Source organism: Anguilla rostrata, chromosome 15 (genome assembly GCF_018555375.3).
Source record: "Anguilla rostrata isolate EN2019 chromosome 15, ASM1855537v3, whole genome shotgun sequence".
Classification (NCBI taxonomy): Eukaryota; Metazoa; Chordata; class Actinopteri; order Anguilliformes; family Anguillidae; genus Anguilla; species Anguilla rostrata.
The window spans coordinates 18,586,393-18,601,839 of record NC_057947.1 but is presented as its reverse complement, the minus strand read 5'-3'; the positions used below and the strand labels follow the sequence as shown (position 1 = coordinate 18,601,839).

General features: G+C 38.8%; 1 protein-coding gene across 4 annotated transcripts in view; it reads right to left on the bottom strand.

Moving 5' to 3' along the window:
• Nucleotides 1–4,175: 4,175 nt before the first annotated feature.
• Nucleotides 4,176–15,447, bottom strand: part of LOC135240647 (neuroligin-4, X-linked) — an 83,831-nt gene continuing 72,559 nt past the window's right edge. For all 4 annotated transcript variants that reach the window (XM_064310423.1, XM_064310424.1, XM_064310420.1 and 1 more), the window contains one exon: nt 4,176–6,871. In XM_064310423.1, the coding sequence (XP_064166493.1) occupies nt 6,019–6,871 (853 nt within the window). In that variant the 3' untranslated portion in view covers nt 4,176–6,018. The remainder of the gene's footprint in view (nt 6,872–15,447) is intronic.

Genomic DNA, 15,447 nt, shown 5'->3' with positions numbered 1-15,447 from the left:
AATCATATGTATGCATAAAAACCCTTACGATAGTTTTGTTTTATTCTAAATATTAGCAATGTTCGATATTAATGTTATGTTTATATAATTATAAAGGTGCTATAAAACACTGTTTGAAACCTGCAGTTCATAGCCGTTTATGGTGAGCGGTAGTGATGTATACAATCTGCATTGAGGCTTCCACAGGTAAGATTGTTCACAGTTCACCGAGCATCTCTTACCATCTCCAGATTTATAAATGGTGAAATAACTCATTTCCTCTCCACTTGTTATGTGTGGGTAGTCTGCCAAAAAATTACTGCTCTAAATCCAGGTGGGAGAAGGCAGAGTCCTTTTACTTGTCTTATGTACTGGGCCCTGGTATCTAACACACACACACACACACACACACACACAACCACACAGATTACTGAAAAAGACTATCATGCATGGCCTCATTCCAACGTCCATTCAGGTATCTGGAGTTTCAAATGTCCCCCGAAACAGCCTCACACGATTATCTGGAAAGATTATTATCCTTTCTCTACCCTAAGCATTTTTCTACTGTCTGTACAGGGCCTGATTATAATCACACATCTTAACAAACACAGAATATAATCTTTCTAAGCTACGGTAGGCCCCTGCTTTTACAATGTAGCAAAGTATGTACCATGCAGTGCCTCTCTAATGAGATTTATACTCTTTTCCCCTTGCAAAGCTCTATATCATCTCAGTCAGCAGCCTGCCGAGTGCTGGGAATATTTCATTTCAATCTAAACCACAAAATAAACATTTAATAACATAAATTGAGAGCACTGTGTACTTTGGTCGTCCTCTCATTTTGTCAATATTAATGATAATTTATTTGGTCTGCAATTACCACAGTGTATTTATGATTTTATAATTCAGTCAGCCCATTCTTAATTACTTGGTATAGACAATATCTGCATAATGATAGGGTTGAAAAATTGTACGGTGAACAATTTAACAGAGACTTCATGAGAAGTTAGGTACATGCATTCCATCACTGACACTGGTTCACACAGTTATTCTCATTGTGTAGCTACAATAGCGACCGGCAAATAATTACAAACAGTGCAGAAAGGTTACATGTAGCAGTTTAAGCCAGATGCAATGTATTCTGCAATAACATAAATTCACTTTGTGATTCCCTCTGTCCAGCAGCTCAGTGTAATGGAAGCATAATAGAAAACTTGAATTCTCAATCTAGCACATTACTCAAAGGAAAACATGGCCAAGCTTTTGACAAGCCTACAATCCATATTTATGGAACTTTTGATCAGCTTAAGGGCATTCAAATGACTGGTTTTGTTAATGCTATATCGCAAAACTGCATTGTACCACAAAGCTAATAAAACAATACGCCAAAATCAAATGGTAAAGATGTCACAGTATAGTTGGTCTCTGCCTCACAGCTTTCCTCAATTTTCAGTTTGTTTTTAATCACTGAAGTATTTTTTGGAATTCCATGGATTTAGAATGCAAAAGCAAGCAGTCTGTTTAGACTCAAGAAGTCAGTAGCTCAAAAAAGGAATTCCCTCACTGAGAGTGACATAGGTTCTAAAGCAATATCAAACTGACTCACAGAAAATAGTCCAGCGGATATCACATTCAAACCTCTTCCCCCAGTGCTAAGCTTGAAGAGCTACACTGTATACATTACAATAATTTACATTTTGTAACTAGAAATATGCATAATATAATCCATACTTTTGAAAAAAAAAAAAAAAAAAAGCTTTAAGCTGTGACTTTTCGGTGTAAAAATGCTTAAATGTTTACCATTTAGGTGACAGCTGGTCGAACAGCCACTAGAGACAGACCATCTTCAACCTCAGACAGATGGTCATTTGAGCGGGCCATGCCAACTCGGTGGCCAGAGGAAGAGTGTGGTCACAGAAATATTAACTGTAAATCACTCTTTGTTTGAATGTAACATTTGTCCTTCACCTTGACTTAAATGCCTGTGCTGAAGATACAAAACATATGGATTTAACTGTTAGTCAACATTAGGGGATGTTTTCATTGAACAGAGGTTCACAGTGTAAGAGCTTTTTTTTTGGAAAATACAAACCGGTTTGTAATGAAAATTGTGTGTGTGCTTACATGCATGTGTGTTTAGAGAAACAGTGTTTTGATATGCTCTTTTGAATCTCAAATGCAGGCGTTCTTCAATTTAAAAATCAGTCACTAAGAACTTTGAGTCTTTTGTGAAAAGATTACTTCTGTGTCCTGCATTCCTGGGGAGCAGCCTCTGGGTCCATAAACCTGGAAAATCTACACACTAATCTGCATGTTGAAAATGTCCATATCTTCAAATATCAAGCAATAGGTATGTTCTCAGGAAATGCCAGATATTACAGATATTTTACTGGAGTAGTTTCTTGGAAATATATAAACATGGATTATATACTCAATTTTTAGAAAAACTGAATAGAATTTAAAGATGCATTTTGTCTGACAATTCCTATGACTAATCACAGCCAAACTCATTGCCCTCATGAGAGCAAGCTAAGCTGATCATATAAAGCAGGCATGCTTATTGATTGGTTAAGAAGGTCCCCAATAACTCTGCTGCCTTTCCATTGGTTCATGAGGTAACATCAGGATAGTGCATACCTTGTAGGCATGATTGGTCTGCCAATAGTCGGCCAGTTCATCAAGTTCCTGCTGGAAAGGTTTTTCGGCACAAGTCTTACAGCCCTTTAGTGTTAACTTAGCAAAGTGCACAAGTACCCTCGAGAAAGGAGCATCACTTGATTTGTCTTAGTAAATATTCAGTCGCATGAATGGTAAATACTAGAGTCAGACATAGGCATCAGCTAAACAAATGAATAATGTAAATGAATTGAATGAATAAATCAAAGGAAATTTAATATTCTTTTTTCCCAAAGACTATTTCATGAAAAATGATATTTTTTATCCGACCAAAACTAATTACTAGACAACATTTTTTTTGCATAGAAAATAATGTGAAAATGACATCAGACAATTAGATATCTCATCACTAAACATCACTTTTCATACACCAGGATCAATTTTGACAGTAAAAATAAACACATTTCTTGAATTCACATTATCAGTTATCCAGTATATTCAAGGGCATTGACCTTTTCAATGACAACAGATAATGTGGAATAAAATGTTTGTGACATTACAAAAAATGGTAAAACATTTTTATTTAAAATAACATTAATGTTCATGTGTTCAAACGTAATACATGGGGAATTTCCATTCACTGAAGCTGGATGCAGCAGGGTTTGTATAAACAGTCTTGACTGGATTAAAGCCTTAATCTCACAAGCAGAGAATACTGGTCCTTGTTAAAAGAGGATTTCACTGCAACACTTTCATCTAACAGCATGTTATACTACTGTGCAGTGTTGAAACAGTGACATGTTACAACAACAATAGTTGCAGATTCTTCTTCCACACACAAATAATTGGCATGCTAACCCCTTATCCACCAGGGTCAATGCTATCCTCTCGTGTTTTAGGCATACTTATAAATAACTGATGTCTGCTACGCAGTCTTGTCCCAACTGATTCATTCTCATTTCTTTGTTCTTTTTTTACCCTATCATCTACCACTGTCACCTATCCTCCTTTCTCACCTCCCTTGCCATAAAGCTGTTCTATGCCAACCTTTTCTCCTAGGTTTTACCCCTTTTATCCTTTTCTACATGACAGGAAACTTGCTATAAAACAGCTTCTAATTCAGGCCCCAGTTTGTTAGCATTTTTAGCATGAAACTGCAATAGCTCATAGCTATCCACTGGATGATTAAACAAACAATTTTTAGAAACCGCCTTCATTTAAAAACATTTTTATTCCACCTAAGAACTCACAGCCAGCTGCTGCATCTTTTTACTCCACAGTGTAGCAACCTACTTGTCAGAATGCTGTAGCCACACATCAGGTGCCTGATACTACAGAGTCACTATGATGGGGTGGGGGTGGGGTTTACCCAGGGGATGGTATATGCTACAGCCAATCAAAACCCAACCCCGAGGCAACTAGCAGGGTCTGGTTTTTAACCATTGAGCCTATTTCAGCTGCTAGATATTAGATGACCAGCACTATCTGATCCGGCATTCAATCTGTTTCTCTGTTATACACATGCACACACTCACCATATCATGTAACACAGTACAGAGATGATACAAACATAAAACCAATGTTAGAAAATATTGTGATATTTTATTAAAAATGCAGCAGAAAAAATTTATACAGGTGTACAGCCAGAAATATTGTCTATCACTTAAGGCAAAAACTGCAAACAAAATGAGACAAACAATACAATTTAATATCCTACGCTGAAACCCTGCGTGCCTCGACAGCTGAAGAATCACAGGCCAGGATGCGTACCTCCTGTGTTTAAATTTACAAAAGTAACACTGTAATCATCCATGGTGATTTTCTTTTCTTTTTTACTTTCTGTCATTTCCCTTCTTTTAAAAAAGGATGCATACTTACAGAAAACAACAAACAAAAATAAAACAAAAATAAATAAAATGATTGGGTTAATGGTTATTTTTAGTACTATTATGATTTTAATTGCCATCATCACCATCCTCACCATCATTGCCATGACTATTATAATCTCATTCACTTGCTTTTTAACCCAAAGTATCACAAGCCCGGTACAATACTTACATATTGCTAGCAAATGACAATTTGAAATATCTAACAAATATTTCTTTACAAACATATTCAACTAATGTTAATTAAAGCATCAATGCCCACTGCCTTGTTCTAAATTATGCAATGCTGGTCACTTTTGAAGCTGAGGCAGTGTGTAGGTTGCTAAAAAAAAAATTATTTAAAAAATAAAATAATAATAATGTCTATAATAAAACCATACTAAGCAGCAAAGTATGGAGAAGCATGAAAACAAGTTTTTATATATGGGTTAATTGATTACCACATAACATACATATGCAAATTATATATATATATATATATATATATATATATATATATATATATAATTTTGTGGCACCAGGAATCATGTGGCTGCTCCTGTATTTGATGTGCTGTCCCACCATTCAGGTGACCATTGATCAACCCCCAATTAAGACAGTACACTTTCAATGCAGTTGTAAAGAAATACTCAAACATGCAAGTGTTGGCAGAAATGAAGGTCATGATGCACTAAGATAATCTAAGATATATGCTTTCAAACAAAGTCTTTTTCTTTTTCTATTGAAAATGAATATGGATTCAACTTCTTTTTTGTAAAAATGATATGACCAACATATTTACACACAACCGAAAGCACGAGCCTCATAAAAGTCATTTAAACTCAAAACAACAATAAAAGCTTTTTCGTTTGTTCTGTTTTAGTATGTTTTACTCACAACTATTTACATAGTTTTCCGTTTTTACAAAGTTTCATAAATACAATTCAGGCTGGGAAAAAAAAAAACTGACTTTGCTTTTATCTCCAGATTCTACATCATGTCAACTGCATAGTCCCTGCAATTCAAACTGTTTGTCTTTCATTTAGAAAAGCTTTTCATGTACAACAGAATCCTTGTGGTTGTTCTTGGCATACAATGTATGGCACATACATAGCTTTTTGTTACCTTATCACTTGCTACACACAGAAATATACTTTATGCTTTTGTCTTCTATACTGTACCAGTGTTTTGAAAGTGGAAAAAAATGTTCAGTTTGTTTTTTCATGGAATTTAATTTGATCCTTCCAGAAGTTTTTTTGTCTGAATGCTGTATTACTATAGTGACATTCACCTTTCACATTTCACAGTTAAGTTGAGTTCAGCTCCAATATATATTTCAAGAAGGCTCAGTAACAAAATAGTATCTTCTGTGATCAGTCTCATTAGGGGTAAAGTTAACTCAATATATATTTTCTTTATTGTTTTTATTTTTTATTTGCCTAAATAGAGTTGTGATTGAAATTCCCCTCCGCCCACCTACCCCACCCCAGCAGGCCCGTCACCCTGCCCCTGCCCTTCCCGGGTGGAGGCTGGCTGATTGTGTTGGGGGGGGGCAGAGCTATACCCGTGTGGTGGAGTGTCCGTGGGGGAGGTTAGTACTGTTCTGTGTGCTGCTGAAGGTGTTGAAGGTGTGCATTGGCTGCATGGCGGCCAGCGAGTTGGGGATCATTGTGATGGTGTTGGGGGTCATGAGTGGGATGTCGTCGGGGGAGCGGCGGAGAGTGAGGGTGTAGTCGGGTGGGCAGGTGAGGCGGAGAGTGTCGTGTGCCTGCAGCGACTCGCACTCGTGGTCGTGCTCCAGCTGTTTCATCTGCAGGGACATGATCTCCTCGTTCTGGATGTGGGCGATGTCGTTGGTGTTGGCGTTCCTCTGTGGGCTGGGCCGGCGGTTCGACTCGTGCCTGCGCTTGTCCTTCTTGTAGTACAGAGCGGCGAAGGCCAGGATGTTGAGGAAGAGGAGGGAGGCCCCCACAGCGATGGTGACGCTGAGCTCGGTGGAATAGTCCCGCTTGTTCTCAATGATTACGGCCGTCTCGTCGGGGTCGTCTGTCTTGTGCTGGTCCGTCACCTGCTTGGTGTTGCCCGGGGGGACGATGGGGTGCCGGGTGGTGGAGGGCCAGTTCTTCCCTGGGAAACGCTTGGTGTAAGGGAAGGGTGTGGTGTCCTGCGGAGGGATCTTGGTTGTCGTCGATACGTACTGGAAGAGTTCATTTATATTGTGCAGGTGTGGGACCAGCTCCAGCCAGAAAGCAACCTTGGTGGCCCGGTAATGGTCCCTGACCCTGGGCTTCAGACCAATGTGCAGGTACAGCTGGTCCTTGGGGTTGTACTTGGACCAGGCCACCTCCTCAAAGCGGTTCGGTTTCGTATGGATGAATTTTGTATCTTGGGGGACTGGCTGATTTGGGTCTCTAAAATGAAGAAAACAAAACAGGCAAAACCATGTTACACAACTTATACAAATATACAGATATACAAATTATTCCATCCATGAGTATTCATTTTACTCTACTGGGTCACAATTTTCACATGTGCATGCTGCCTTTACTAAGGCAAACAATGATAGCGTTCGACTGAAAATTCACAGTACTGTTACAGATGTACCTCTCTGAATTAATATTTATTCTGGTAGTTCTTCTCACAGCTGAGTCAAATGTTTTTACATTTGACTCAGCTGTAATTTAGCCACAGTTGGTTTCAAATTCAGAAACCTGAAAACATGTTGGGAACGTTTCATTGGAAACACGATTGGGACCTTCAGAATGCCAGTGTTCATTGCTTACTGACAGGGAAATTGACAGTTGTGAGTAATTACTAAACCAACATTGATTAGATTAGATTAGAACACAACACCAATAAAGTGACAAGTCTTCATTAGCTTTATACATTTACAGTAATTAATGCATACTATCTGCTAGAATACCCGTTAGCCATGTCAGTCATATGCGGCAGACATTACAGCACATGAGCAAATTCCAAGTGATGGTATTTTATCTGTAACAGCGTAGACCCCAGTTCACTTTTTGATGTGGTCCTCTGTTAATTCTTTTGTTCAGTTTTCTGTCATGTGTGGTCATTTGTTAATTGAATTCTGGTCTGATATACTTTCCAAAGTGATCTGTTTATACAGTACTTATCCCCACACACAGACACAATCGAATGCAAGCCACTTAAAATGGGCTAGGTATTTAAAGGCTATGCATATTAATCAAATTATCCTCTGTAAATTCATGACAACATGAAAGCCATTGTCCACTTAGGTTTGCCTATGATGTCTATCGATGAAATACAAGGTTCTATCAAGTACATTCCACTGTACAGATACCTATAGGTAATCATAATGTGGTAGTAGTGAGACCACACGTTTTTGGAGTTTTAAGAGAGAAAATGAAAGAAACAGAGAAAAAAACTGGAAGAAAACACATTCACAGTTGTACAGTTTTACCGCAAGGGAAATGGGAAATGTTGGCTTAAGGAATTACTACCAATGGTAGGGAGAAGGATAACATTAACATGCACTCATGAAACCATGGGCAAGATTGGCATGAATTATACCTACAATAATGAATTAATAACTCTGTGTATGAGTGGCCACCACAATAATACTTTTTGATGCATGATATCTTTCAGGATTCTAAAAACTAGAGATGCAAAAGGCAAAGATGTGAAAATGGGACTAATCCACCTATCAGCAACAATGGTTGAAATTGGTGCATCTTTCCTCACAACAAGACAACCTGCTGAAAAAAATATATAGTCTAGAATCTTCTAAAATATAGCACACGGATGCAGCAATGCATGCTATACTGGTAAAAAAAAAACATATATACTCTATAAATAAGCCCTGTTTTTTTCCAATCTCAGTCTTGTGCATTTTTAAGATGAGATAAAGAAAATGCATTTGACTGAAAGCACCCCAGAGTAGTGCCTTTGTGCTGAATGCAAGTGCACCAGAACTGCAAATGGCTCAGGCTCAGTCATTATGTGGTGGCAGCTTACCACAAGAGACCCTTACAACAGTTGATTACAGAGTTACCTCATCTCACCCAAACTGGTTGCTGATTTTTTAATTTTTTTTATTTATTAAAGGACAGGCAGGCCCCTTTCACATTTACATTATTCAGACATTACATTTACTTTATTCAGACAAGTAGAAAACAGAGAGGGTAACACAAAGAGAAGGGATTACATGTCAGAAGGTGCCATGGCAGGGATTCACATATGACTTAGAAGGCAGCTGCCCGACGGACTGCAACCACACACACGACGGAGGACAGAATCAGATATAATGGGCCTCATTCACAAAACGTGTACGATTACATGTGATCATAAACTGTGTGTACGAATGTTTCCAAGAGCATTTTGGCATTTCTTTCTTAACTGTATTTGTTCATGGCTTATGCCAATCACATGAACATAAGGAAACATGGCTATTTCCTTTTGCAAATCACACACACACACATATATATATATATATATATATATATATATAAAAATGAAGCATCGCGTAGTTCTGGCAGGCCACGAGAGTCAAGCGCTCCGGCTGAATCAGCTGATGGCTCAGCTGAGTGATGTTCGCCTATCACAGTACATTCACTTAACAGGGTGATCCACTTAAACAGCCTCCCTCATTTGGCTGCTCCTCCTGCATGCAAGCCGCTGCACGTTGCTTTGTAAATCCCCTCCACCACTCCAGCTCCATCCCTATGTGTCAAGAATTTGCATTTCTCCATTCCTATGTGTTAAGAATTTGTATTGCTCCATCCCTATGTGTTAAGAATTTGCATTGCTCCATCCCTATGTATTAAGAACTTGCTTTGCTGCTGGATCTGTTCTGTGTGTACCCCTCTAGGGGGATTTGGCTGCTGGCCTCCCGGCCTTATCCACGTGGGCTGCGTGGTTGGCGGGAGAGCTCCAGAACAGAGCCATACTGCCAAACATAACTGTATTGCCTTTATTGTCAATAAAGATCTACTTTGATGACAGTGGTCCTGACAGAAATATATATATATATATATTTTTTTTTTTAAGCCCTCATTTCATACACCTGGGATGTGCACAAAAACAAAGGTCTGTACAAAGCAGAGACACCCTGCGAAAGGTTGGAGCATTACACTGCGAGTACAAAGCAGGACATGAAATTAAGCTTGCCTGCTGGCCTTGCGTGCTAATTTTGATGATGGACGAGACTACAAAAGGGAAAACTAGCTATATTGACAAGTGAGATCCAGTTCTCATGCTGAACTGTGATCCTTTTGCTGCAAAAGATATAGCCAAAATACCATGCCAGCCAGGATATTTGAATAGACATATCAAAGGGACATCACATGATGGTCCTGTATGCAGGCTTTGAAGTCTCTATGAATAAAATATCAGCTAAAAAGCTTTCAACATTTTTAGTGTACAGTATGTTTACATTCACAAACTGGCAGCTAAGGCATACTTTAAGGTAAAACAATTTTGATGGACACATTTTTGGAAGTTCTTAAGTTTACCTGAATGGCAGATAATCATGCAAATACATTTTTCTTTCATACGCTATAATATTGAGGGGCACAATATGGGATTCTGAAAGTCACAGATCAGGAGAAAGGCATTTATGCATGTATGCTTACACTCACCATATGTAATATGAGTGCCAGACCATATGAGCATACATATTTAAATACTATTTTCAAAGGGCTGTACCCTTATGGTCCAACTGCCAAGAGCTACAGACACAGCACGAGTCACAGACCAGGAGAAATGGATCTTTTCCAAATGCAATATGGCAGCCAAAGCACATGATCCATATGGAAACTGAATATGCAAGCATTTTGAAATAAAATATCTAATCAAGACGGAAAAAAACATTGCAACACACTGCATCACATTTAGGACTGGAACCAGTTACAAATTTTCAAGAACTTGGAATTTGTTAAGAAATGTGTGTTTTGAATCTGATATCGAATTCTGAAAATGTATTGTCAATGGCATTTGTGATGAGTGAAATGCAAAGAATTTTAATCAACTGCCAGGACCTGCTGCATTTATGTCTACTTCACTGGTTACGCAATACTTATGCATCAACATGCCTGTAATAGGCTACACCCCAATGACCGAGGGAAACAATCCGTTGCGCTCGGTATAGTTAGTATTAGCAGTGCAGGGATTATCAAGATTATAACAAGACCAGGTATATGAAAACCTAGTATATGGCTGGACCGAACAGGCTGAACAATGGTGTAACTTCATCACTCAGTCACTCAGTCACAGACATGCGCGGTGTAACTTCATCACTCACTCAGTCACTCAGTCACAGACATCCGCGTTTATAGGGCTGGCCCCGCTGTTGCGGTCCAGCCAAAAATGCGAAAGTGGGCCTACATATAACAAAGCAAAAAACTAATATTTTAAGTTGTATGTCCTCCCATGCAAGAAGACCCAGCCAATGAGGAGAAACAAGTGGATTCAGACAATTATTCATGGGGGGGGGAAGCTAGGACCAGTAACGTTAACGTTACTTAAAAGCAGCTATGGTAACAACATTTGTTAAAAGCAGCTTTTTGCACAGGAGCACAGAAAATTTCAGATCTAGGTTCTTGTCATTGTTTCTCATATAGCCGACCACACAACAGCATTTCGGAATTTTTCGTTTTGTTAATCCACCAACTTTTAATATTATAGCCGACCACACAACTGCATTTCGGAATTTTCCGTTTTGTTAATCCACCAACTTTTAATATTATGGCCGACCACACAACAGCATTTCGGAATTTTTATAGTTTTGTTAATCCACAAACTTTCAATATTATAGCCGACCACACAACAGCATTTTGGAATTTTTATAGTTTTGTTAATCCACAAACTTTTAATATTATAGCCGACCACACAACAGCATTTTGGAATTTTTATAGTTTTGTTAATCCACAAACTTTTAATATTAACTCCATGGAGCACAACAGGTTGTTCTCCCCCATCGTGAGCGTGGCCTTCATTGTATGACGCATTATGCACCGTCCCTATTTTATTTTTTTACCAAAATGACAATTAACTTTTTATGGTAGCCTAAATCTGCTGAAAATCAAGGTGGTTTGCGTAGAACACATTTAGGTTTTTCAGAAAATATGACAAGAATTGGAACCAGGATTCGGTCAGAACCTGATTCGATAAGCAAAATCGAAATGGTAACCGGAATCGATAAAATCTAAGCGATGCCCAACCCTATCCACAATGCATCTTCAAATATTCAAACTACTGCCACATCACATACTGCAGTGTGTGTGTGTATTCGCGTATATGTGTGTGTGCGTGTGTGTGTACATATTTACACTAATATTTAATATGTTGCTGTGAAATATATTTGCTATTATATCTTTAAAAAGTTTGCATATAATATATTTTGGTGAGGTCTATAATGGATCCATGTGCTTTCCATTTGTCAAACAGTGATCAAAATGCCTCATTGTCAGTGCACATTTTTGAGATTTAAAGGATAGCTGAGTGGAAGAAATGGCTACAGTTGAACATGCATGTATTGTCAACATGCAAAGTAGTCGCTATAGCATGGGCCACACCATTTCTAAGCTATGTGATCAGCCTGCTTGATAAAATAGCAAAGCTCTGTGGTGGTTCAATTCAGAGAATAAGCTTGCATTACTGCATGTAATAATAACATCTCCAGCCATTACAGTTCCCTCTGGACTTCAAAGGCAAATAACTAGAAAACAATGGCCCTATAGGCAGATGTTAATATTCTGTTACCTTCAATCAACATCTTAATTTTCTTATGCCTTTGACCTCAATTTATACCACTGGCCTCAGAACAAATAGGATGCTGCCCATCACAGACTACACGAAGACAGCACTGCCTTATCGTACGAGAACAATAATATATTTCCAGATAAGACGCTCAGGCCCTTTTGTCTCAAGCAGCTGAATTACTTTTCATCTCGAAAAAACAAAACAAAAAACAAAAAAACACAAAGGCATGGAATTCAGGTAGGATCTGCTGCTGCATGCGCAGAAATCTCAGTATTTAAGAGACACAATAAAACCGAGCCTCCATGTAGTCTGGCCCCCCATCAGCAATGTTTCCATAACCTACTGTAACTGCTGCAGTTCCCTTATGTCAGTTCAGTCTGAGCCAACTTATGCTAATGTAAAGCTATCATACCCATGTAATCAAGCACTCTCAGAGTAGGAGCCCGCAGGCGTTCCTGTCGTTTCCTCTTAGCCCCCACTTCCGCCCTCCCTGGCTCCTGCTCCTAATGCCATCAAATTCCCACATCCACTTTAGCATCTGCTTCACTCTAGAAAAAGGAATGAATTGGAGCCGCTAACGGGCACAGAGGCCCTGTTATACTCCAAATCTCGTCCCTGAGTTTTGCCACTTCAGTTCTTAATGAATGATTGATAATTCAGCAAATCATTTTCACCTTTTGCAGTTTAGCCTCCCATCTTTGGTTGTTCAATTCCGTTACATACAAAAGCAGATAAGGCACAGTATTTTTCTGATTTAACTGCAAAATTAATTTTTGGTTGGCACTTTGTTATTTTTAAAAAATGTTTTCTAGTATGAGCCTGGGGAATTGGCCAGCTCATTTCATAAACAATTCTATGTAACTGAGGCTTTCATCCAATGGAACACCAAAGATTCAGTGGGTCATTTTGCAAGTTTATAAGATGGAGGAACAGTGCAATGGCAGTCTGTGACCTTGAAACAACCGCCAGCAATGCCAGTGCAGAGATGATGAGTGAAGCTTAGACTGTGCTCAGAACAGAAATGTCACCTCACACCTTGCAGTCTGGAACTGTACTCTAATGAGGTGTCGGGAGCTGGGCAGCTAGGGGGGCTGTGCATAAAGGGAACCCTTATCATTGATTTCCCTGGCTGGCCTGACTGTGCAGACAGGGTGTACTTGTGATAGGCAGGGTTCCCGCACTTACCCAGGCCATGATTTCGAGGACTTTTCAAGTCCTTTCAAGGTCCCTCAAATTCAAGGAGCTATAAAAATCATACAGGAGGCAATAATTGAGTGCTGCTGACCATCAATAAAGCACATAAAAACATTCTCAAGATCCTGAAACTCTACTATTTTTAGTAGAATGTGGCTTCTAGCCCAAAGGAATAATTAGCATAAATATGGCTTTTCAGTCAAACTAAAACTCCAAAATTGAAAAATCTCTGAACAAGAAAAAAAAAGAAAGAAAATCAAGCACCTACAAGTACTATATATATGTATATTTCTTTTTAATTTTTTTCAATTATTATTATTTATTTATTTTTGATAGGGGATCGCCATATATTCATTCATCAATATTCTCCCAACTGTAATTCCTCCTGCTTGATTTTTTTATTACAAATTTACAGTCTAACATGCAGCACAATTGATATTGTAAATATTTGGACTAATGGGAGGATGTGTTGGCTGTCCCAGCAGGCCTGCAGTAAGAAGGGTATTCCATGCACAGCGAAGCATGAAATACTGTGCACAGCTCTTCAGCTGCTACGACAGGCAGCAGCAGAAAAAAAAAAAAAAAAAGTTATCTACCAAACATGTTGCAGGCCTACTTGAATTTGTCCGCGCTGTGTGATTATTGAGTCACAATTTAGACTCACAGCCTCTCTGAGGACGCCATGTTATCTACAGTGTGTATTTAGGAGCATGGTCATAATTATGGCATGATGGCACGCCCACCAAAAGCAATCACTTTCAGTGCAGGGATGGAGTGTTATGTTTGCTAGGATATTCACCACCTCTTTGCTCAAAAGCACTTCCCCGGTTTGCCTGTACCAGTTGCGCAACTCAGCGAGTGGATTGGAAATGAAAAAGAAGAGGCGGCTAGCCCACATGCTTTTCTTAGCATTAACATGAATGCACTATTAATCAACAACTTCCACAATAACACACCGCAGACATATAATGGAAGCCACTTACCATGTTTTCTGTTTGCTACCATAATTAACCTGCAACAGATCTTTCACCTTCTGTACAGAAACACACCTTTGATGTTCCTTGTCCACAGATCACAGAGAGATGTTAACAATTGAAGCCTAATACCTGTTTGCAGATCACGGATTGCATAAAATAAGGTCATAATGAAACTCTTACTTTGTCATTACTATAGAAAAATAGTGATCTCATTTGAAATATCTGCATATCAGACACAATTTCAAAATAAATATTATATTTAACTGATGTAAACATCCTGAAGAAATGGTATACACCAATGTTAATTGTTTTATCATTGCTGAAAAACTGGAATCTAGTCATTTGGGCCAGTTGATCGATATTTGTCTTAGGAATAGGAACTGAAAATAACACTGGTTTATCCATTTGAATTTCCTGTGTTTTCTGATTTTGAATGTGGGCCATGTATTTATCTTGCAGCCTTCTGAGCTGCAATGGTGGAAATGGTCTTGCTCATCCAACAAGTACTTGGCATAAGGGTACTTCTCTGTTGTGTTTTTTTTTCCCTTTCAGTGAACTGAAGCTGTGCAAAAGTCATCCTTCTGTTGAGTTGCTGCACTGAGGTTATTACACTCGAGAAACCTCCACTTGTCAAAAAACTGAGAGTTTCAGGAGATTTCTAAGTCTCCCACCTCCTGTGGACAACACTGAAAAGCAGCAAAATCACTCCCCCTGGAACTGCTGTCACACAGAGAGCTGCCTTTCACACAACAGCCAAAAGGTGCATCAAATCTGCCATAAACACGCAGTCCTCATCAAAAACACTGTGTTTAACTCTGTTTGAAGGACTGTGGAAGCTTACTTCTTTCATCTGAGAAAAGAATTTCCCTCACGGGAATATTTTCAACTACTTTTTTGTGTTTCCAGCATTAGGATGTACTCCAACATTGACAGGGATGTCAGTAGACTGACATGGTTATTGACCTGCTTTCGATTCATTTGGGGCAAAAAAAAAGATGCCGGCACCCTTGTTGTTTCATTTATTGTTACTATGATTATGAAATGACTTCATCCTTGGTTTCTTTGAATGAGAG